This window comes from Oratosquilla oratoria, chromosome 24, assembly GCF_046742065.1.
Source record: "Oratosquilla oratoria isolate Oo_2021 chromosome 24, ASM4674206v1, whole genome shotgun sequence".
In the NCBI taxonomy this organism is placed as follows: Eukaryota; Metazoa; Arthropoda; class Malacostraca; order Stomatopoda; family Squillidae; genus Oratosquilla; species Oratosquilla oratoria.
Genome location: NC_134800.1, coordinates 16241847 through 16250216, shown reverse-complemented (window position 1 = coordinate 16250216; position 8370 = coordinate 16241847). Strand labels below are relative to the sequence as shown.

General features: G+C 34.7%; 1 protein-coding gene across 1 annotated transcript; it reads right to left on the bottom strand.

Moving 5' to 3' along the window:
* Positions 1 to 674: 674 nt before the first annotated feature.
* LOC143038276 (uncharacterized) lies at positions 675 to 1085 on the bottom strand. Its single transcript, XM_076207297.1, has one exon. It carries the CDS (start codon positions 1083 to 1085, stop codon positions 675 to 677), a length of 411 nt encoding a protein of 136 aa, XP_076063412.1.
* Between the last annotated feature and the right edge of the window lie 7285 nt (positions 1086 to 8370).

Here is an 8370-nt window from a genome sequence, read left to right as displayed (position 1 = left end):
CAAATGAAATAAATCAAAACTTGGTCACCCACACTGTGACTTTAGTTCGCCTTGTCCACCCTCGATCCCGTAGTTTGAAAGGAAGCCAATTCAAGCTACGTCTGTGTTTGTGTTTTTAGCAACCAGGTATATAGGGTTTAAATCTATGCACCTGTTTACGCTAACCTCTTTAGTCTTCCAAGCTTCTAAGAATAGTCTCCTTTTCTTTGAGTTGTCTCTATGTACCACTGTGGCTCCTTCCCAGTCAATATTGTGTTGTGATTCGTTAATGTGTTTGTAGAGTGCTGAGGCTGCATCTTTCCGTTTAACTGCCCGCTTGTGTTCTTCAATTCTGGTTGCGAGTTTCTTCTGTGTTTCTCCTATGTAATCTGCATCACAATCCAAACAGCCCATGCGGTACACTACACACGCCTGCTGGGTGGGTGCTTCTGTGTCCTTGACCCTGGTGAGGTTGTGATGCAGAGTGTTGCGTGGCTTATGTGCTACCTGTATGTTCTTCTCCCGGAGTATCCTGGCTGTTACCTCCGATGCACCTTTAATGTATGGGATCGTGACCCTGTGCCCTGTGTGAGGGGATTGTGTCTCGGTGCGTCGTGTCCTCGTCCATTTCCGTACGGTCCGTTTCGGATAGCCGTTGGTTCGGAAAACTTCACGTAGGTGCCTCTTCTCGGCCCTCACCGCATCTGTCGTGTCGTGGAGCAGATCTTGTCAGCTCGGTTCCATAACGTGCGGATTAGGCTTCTTTTGTGGCAGTCCGGGTGGTAACTGTCATAGTCTAGAAGTCTGTCTGTGTGTGTGGGCTTTCTGTATATGCTGGTCTCGAGGTGATCTCGTTCTCGTGAAACTAAGATGTCCAGAAACGGAAGCGCCCCATTAACTTCCAATTCCATGGAGAACTGGATGGCCGATTCTAAGCAATTGAGATTAATGAAGAAAGGGTCAATGTCTTTGTCTTGCATTACAGCGAAAACGTCATCCACATACCTCACCCATAATTTCAGGGACGGGGGAGCTGTCCTCAGAAGTTCTGCCTCAAACTGCTGCATCACCACTTCAGCCACTACAACTGAAATAGGCGAGCCCATGGGAGTGCCTATGAGTTTTGGATATTTGATTTACTCTCTTTCCCCCTACCAGAAATCTACTTTTCGCAAGCTTGAGAGCTCATGGAAAAAGTTAATTAACAATTCTTTTGCTGTAATTTTTAACAGAATATATATATATATATATATATATATATATATATATATATGTATATATATATATATATATACATATATACATGTATATATATATATATATATATATACATATATACATGTATATATATACATGTATATATATATATATATATATATATATATGTAATATATACACACATACACACACACACACATATATATATATAAATATATATACATACATATATATATATATATATATATATATATATATATATATATATATATATTAGTATAAATGGGCATATATATATATATATATACAATATATATATATGTATATATATATATATATATATATATGTATATTGTATACTTAGGGCGCAGGTTTTCTTTTATACACACTGAATTGAACACCACAGCATTTTCACAGTTATTGATTTTCTTCTTGATATTTTCAAGTTTCCTCACTAAAGTTCTAATATTGGGAGGATGAGCGGAAACGAACTTTCCAAAGTTCTCCATTTTAATATTTGACGTTTCGACTACATAGAGTCATTATCAAGTTACAAGAACAGTTAAGGCAACACAATCTACAGATACGTTATATGGTCACAGGAAAAAAATAGAATGCTACACTCTTAGGTCAAGCGCCCCCTACATCCCCACCACTCATTCCCTTAAATCTACTGATGAATTTGTTGTATATGGATGATGTTGTGATTGCATGAGGTGGAATGGGCGGGTGGATGGGGGGTGAGGTGGTATGTGTGAGCAAAATTTGACGCAGCCCGAAGGGATTTCTCCCCGTCCTCTCATTTTATGCAATGGGGGGACGGAGAGGGGGGTCGCCGATTTAATGAAGCGGCCTTGCTGTGGATGTGCTGTGTCTTGCGACACTGCTTCTGACCCAGGGCAGTGGACAAGGTGCAGGGATGACCCGTCATTCAGGAGGTGCTAAGATGGGAGGGAGGGTGGACGGGTGTGGAGTGTATTCAGGGATGGAATGGGTGGGAATGATTTTATGCCTTTCTCTTTTTGGCTTCCCCCTTTGTAAGGGGCGGAAGAAGCCTTGGTATATGTATTTGTATGTATGTATGCATGCATATATATATATATTCATATATATATATACATATATATATGTATATGTATATATATATATATATATATATATATGTATATACATACATATGTCAAGCGTCTGGCAATGCTGAGAGAGTCAGGTCACTATTAGATCTATCCTAATTCCACCCTAGTGTGTTATTTTTGTATATATAATGTCACTGCTACCTTACTCTGTACCTTTGAAATGACTTAAATAGACGAAAACGTTCGGTCACCTTTCATTTTATTTTCCATGTGGTTTTATTACACACACACACACACACACATATATATATATATATGTATATATATATATATATATATATATATATATGTGTGTGTGTGTGTGTGTGTGTGTGTGTGTGTGTGTGTGTGTGTGTGTGTGTGTGTGTGTGTGTGTGTATGTATATATGTATGTATATATATACATGCATAAATATATATATATATTTACATTATATATATATATATATATATATATACATATATATATGTAAAATGTGTATATATATATATATGAAAATATACCTATATCAAATAATTTCTATAACAGTCGTATGTAGGATTCGGACCCATTGTTTCGGCCACCCGTAAGACCACTTTCACAGAGCCTTAACACACTACACCAACAGAGACTTAAAAGCATTGAAACCTGGAATTGAACTGATTTCCGAGGATAGTAAAGATTGCTAATATGCGACCCCAATTCCGATCTTTCCTATCCTCGAAAATCAGCTCGATTCCAGGTTTCAAGGCCTTTAAAGCTCTGTTCGTGTATTGGGTTAAGGCTCTGTGAAGGTGATCATACGGGAGGCCGGAACCAGTGGGTTCGAAATTTGCATGCGACTGTCATAAAAATTATTGGATTGATGTCGCTGTTACTAGCGAATTTCTCTCTTATATACATATACATTTATGTTTATATATATATATATATATATATATATATATATATATATATACGTGTGTGTGTGTTTGTATTTACCTAGTTGTATTTTACGGGAAAGTGAGCTATGCTCGTGGTGTCCCGTCTTCGTATCTCATTTTATCTAGATTATTTTTTTTATTCGTGTATTGTTTTTGCACACACCACTTTCTCATCTAATTTGTTCCAAATGTCTATTACTCTGTGGGGAAAGCTGTTCACTTTCAGATCTCTTCTATAACTGTCTTTCTATATTTTCTTTCCGTGTCCTCTTGTATTTCTACTATCCCATTTTATTAGATCCTCTCTATCAATAGTTTCTATGCCTTTCATGGTTCTATAAGTAGTTATCAAGTGTCTTCTCTTTTTTCTTTGCTCTATTATCTTTAGCTCAAGTTTTGCTAGTCTTTCTTCATATGATAGTTCTGAGAGTGTTGGTGCCAATTTTGTAATTGCTCTTTGTATTCTTTCAAGTTTTGCCATATATTTTTTTGTACCTGGTGACCACGTCGTCGTTTTATATTCCAATCTTGGTCTTATCAAAGTGACTAGTATTTTCTTCACCATTTCTTCATCCAGGTATGTAAATGCCACTTTGATTGTTCTTATTGAATTATAAGTTTTTCCATTTTTTTTTATATGTTTCTCAGGGAACATAGTATTCATAATAATGACTCCCAGGTCCTTCTTATTTTCTACTTTTTTATTTCATCTTCTCCCAATTTATATGATTCCATTATTCTTTTTTTTTTTTTGCTTCTTCCAAATTCTATTATACTACACTTCTTGATATTGAATTCCATCTTCCACTCCCTACTTCATTCCCAGACTTTATTGACTCACAATCATCTTCAGTGTTAACTTTCTTCAACAATTTTGCATCATCAGCAAAGAAGCTCATACAAATTTCAATTCCTTTATTCATATTATTGACATATATACCAAACATTATTGGGGCCAGAACTGTTCCTTGTGCAACACCACTTATCACTTCATCCCAATCAGAATGTTTGTCTCTTATTACTACTCTCATTTTTCTTTCATGCAAGAAATCTTCCATCCACGTCAGCAGTTTGCCCTGTATTCCTCCTGCAGTTTCTAATTTCTTAAGCAACTTCTTATGTGATACCTTATCAAAAGCTTTTTCCAGGTCTAGAAATGTACAATCAGCCCATCCATCTCCTTCTTGTATTACATCTATTAGCCTTGAATAGAAACACATTAAGTTTGTGACGCATGATCGTCCTTGTCTAAATCCAAATTGCCTTGGATTTAGTACGTTTTTTTTTTTTTCAAATGCCTTACCCATCTACTTTTGATAATTCTTTCACAATTTTTTGCCATCGTACTTGTAAGAGAGACCGGTCTATAGTTAGTGGGGTCTTCCTGGTTTCCCCCCTTTATATATTGGTACTATATTTGCTCTTTTCCACCAATCTTTTAGAACTTTTTCTTCTTTCAATGAACTGTTTATTAGGCTATGTATTTTGTCTGTTCGTTCATTCCTGCATTTTCTCAAAATCCAGTTTGCTATTTCATTTGATTCATGCAATTTTCTGACGTTAAGATTACTCAAGTGATTCATTATTTCATTCCTTTATACTTCTATCTCTTTCATAGGGTGAGCTTTCTCTTCCTATTCGATATCTCTAGATTGTATGTTCTCCCTTGTAAACACCGATTTAAAATGTTTGTTCATAATTTCTGCCATTTCTATTTCCTCTGTGTATTCAACTCCTTGTCGTAGTTTATCTAATTCTTGTTTGTTTTTCAGTTCGTTGTTTACAAACCTGAAAAATAGTTTTGGTTGATCTTTATATTTTTCTATGACATCATTTTCATATTTTCTCTTTTCTTCTCTGCACACTTGTAGATATTCATTTCTATAACTAGAATATATTTTACATTTTTCAGGTCTTTTGTATTTTTTCAATTTCATCCAAGCTTTATCTCTTTTGTCTTTTAACTCCCTACATCTTTTGTTGAACCAAGACTTTACATATTCTTTTTCTTGGTTTTGTCTTGGGACATACTTTTTCACCCCTACTTTATGAATTTTTGTCAAAATATTCCATTTCTCCACTATTGCTGTTTTCTCCTTATGTATTCTTTCCCAGTTTACTTTTTGAAAGAATTCTCTTATATTATAAAAAAAAAATTATTCATACATCAACCTTCCCTTTCCATATTGTTCATTTTTTCATGTATTTTTCCTCATTTAGTTCCAGTTCAACCAATATGTGGTCACTTTTACTTATTGGTGTCTTATATTCAATCTTGTCCACTATATTGGGTTCTGATGTGATTATTAGGTCCAGTCTCGATGGTTCTTTCTCATTTATATACCTAGTATTCTCTTGAATTCATTGCGTCATTGTATGTTCTATAATCATATCAAGTAGTACATTTCCCCATAGGTCGTCTCCACCCTTAACTCTCATATCTTCCCAGCAGATTTTTTTACAATTAAAGTCACTCATTATAACTATTCTTCCTCCATCTTCCATTATCTTATTTAATGTTATCCTTGTGTCTTCTAACATGTTTTTGTGTTCTTTCTATTCCCACGAAGTCATTTTAGGAGACACATTATTTACTACAAACTTTCTGCTCTTCCCATCCTTGTCCTCCATTTCCATCATAATCATCTCTACTCTATTCTCTCCATATGTGACATTCCTCATATTCATATCCTTCTTAGTCAAGAACATAACTCCACCCCCTTGTTTTACCTCTCTGTTTCTAATCCAATAATTGTATGCATGTCCTACATTATTGGGTGCTAGTGGACCTTTCAATTTTATCTCTACAATTCCCATTATGTCCGGCTATTTTTCCTTCAGGTAGTCACTCAGTTCATTCAAGCATGTTATTGAGCCATCTATATATGTGTAAGACACTTTTAATTTTTTGATACTTCCATTGTGTTTTCTGTTTCCTACTGTTTTTTTTTCTGCTATAAACCATTTCTTCACTTTCATATTCACTACTTTTCAATAGAATTTCTCTTTTTATGACTCTGTTCTTTTCTCGTTTTTTCTTTAGCTTCTAGTCTTTTTGTATTCTCCTCCTCTCTTTTCTCTTTTTTCTTTTCTCTTTTTATCCATACCTGTTTATATTGTTCACTGTCTGCTAGTTTCCCTGTTTTTGCTAAGATATTCTCTGCTGTTGTTTGTGACCTGAATTCAACCTTTATTAGCCTGGTCTTATCTGTATTGCATTTCCCTAGCCTATATATTTCTTCTATTTCTTTCCTTGTTTCTGGTTCATCTTCTTGAGCTACTTCTATTATCTTATCAACTTTTTCCTTTTCCTCCTTTATTCTTGTAGTCCTATTTAGATTATACTTCTCTTCCATCCCTAATATATTTATACATTTCTTTTTATTCGCTAAATCCATTACTTCTCCTTCTCCCTCATCACTTTAATTACTGTGCCCTTAGTTTGTTCATTCATCTGCTGTTCCATTATACCTCTAAATTCCATTTTATTTTTCTATTGTACTTTTTCCAACCACTTACCTCATATGCTATGGACTCTTTAGTCTCTTTATTACTCCTCTTCAATTCTTCATTCTCATTCTTTACTTCTCTTAACTGTCTTCTTAATTCTACTATTTCTTTAGTTAGGTTTTGATTCTCCCTCTTTAGTCCTTTAGCTTATCAACTATTTGAGTAATTGACTTTATTTGGTTAAACTGAGTTTTCCAATTTTCATTCATTTTTTTTTTTTATTTAGTTTCTCCCCTAGATTTATTAGTCGGGGGAAGTTGTCATTTCCTCCCTCATTAAATCCATGGAAATAGTTATCTTTACCTTCCATTACGCTGCTTCAATCTATATTTCTAATTTTTACTTTTTTACTAATCACATCGACTTCACCATTATCGTCTGGCCGTCTCTTGTTTACATAACGTCTGCGTTACTGGCACCTATCTTCCCCTTCCTCATTTATTTCCATGTTCCTCAGTAATCCCTCCCCTTCTCCTTTTCTTCACCTTCCCACTACACCACGAGCTTTCCCCTTCCCTATTAATACAACACAGGTAATTCCTTGTCGTTGTGATCCTCGAAATTTGAAGATATTACCGGAGTCTAGCCTTCGATGCCACCCCGACCGACGTGTGTGTGTGTGTGTGTGTGTGTGTGTGTGTGTGTGTGTGTGTGTGTGTGTGTGTGTGTGTGTGTGTGTGTGTGTGTGTGTGTGTGTGTGTGTATGTGTGCATATATATATATATATATATATATACTGTATATATATATATATATGTATACATGTATATATATACATATATATGTATATATATATATATATATATACATACATACATATATATATTCATGTTGTTCTACTTTCCTACTGTTACTTCTCTTATAATGTTCGTTGTTAATTTTCTTAAATAATTTTTTGAATATTTTTTCTTTTTAATTTGTGATAGTGATCTTTACTTTCTTATATAGCTTTCCTATTTTTCTATCTGCACGCGCATCATAGGATATCAAAAACTACCTTTTTTAACACTTTGACTTAAGTGTGTGTTAAAATAGCTATTTCAAATAGCTTGAATTCTTTAATTTCGTAGGAGTCTCGTCAGTCTAATACAATGACCCAACGGTCAATAGGAAGGTTGTATACGGTGTTAGTGCAAACCCATTTACTTATTACAAACAGCTGTTTTTTTCATTTATTTATTCTTTTATATATTCATTTTTCAAGACCGAAGTTTGGGTCTCAGTGGGTCAAGAAATCGAACTTGCAACCAACTACTCGAGAGTTCGACATGGTATGCAGTAGGATACCACGCGGCCCTGGCATGATTTATAAAGCGTAACGTGTGAATACAATTTTACTGACTCCAATGTACCCATTACTTTTTTTCTGTCTTAAAAAAGAAAATACTCTCAGTTATTACTTCTTTATTACAGGCTTCTTCCTTCCCTTTTTTCATCATTCTTCTTACACCTCCTCTACATTCCTGACAATTTTGTGATCTCCTCTCTTTACAGAGGATTACAGAGGCGGAGCATGCCGACAGGAGACCTTTTGGTCCATATCTAGGTCGGATGTGAAAAAAAACATAATAATAATAGAATAATAAAAAAAAAACTGTAATAATGTATGCAACAAACAAAATACATAAATAAATGCATAGGTATA

Coding starts and splice junctions, on each gene's coding strand:
- LOC143038276 (XM_076207297.1), bottom strand. CDS start 1,085: ATGGGCTCGCCTATTTCAGTTGTAGTGGCTGAAGTGGTGATGCAGCAG.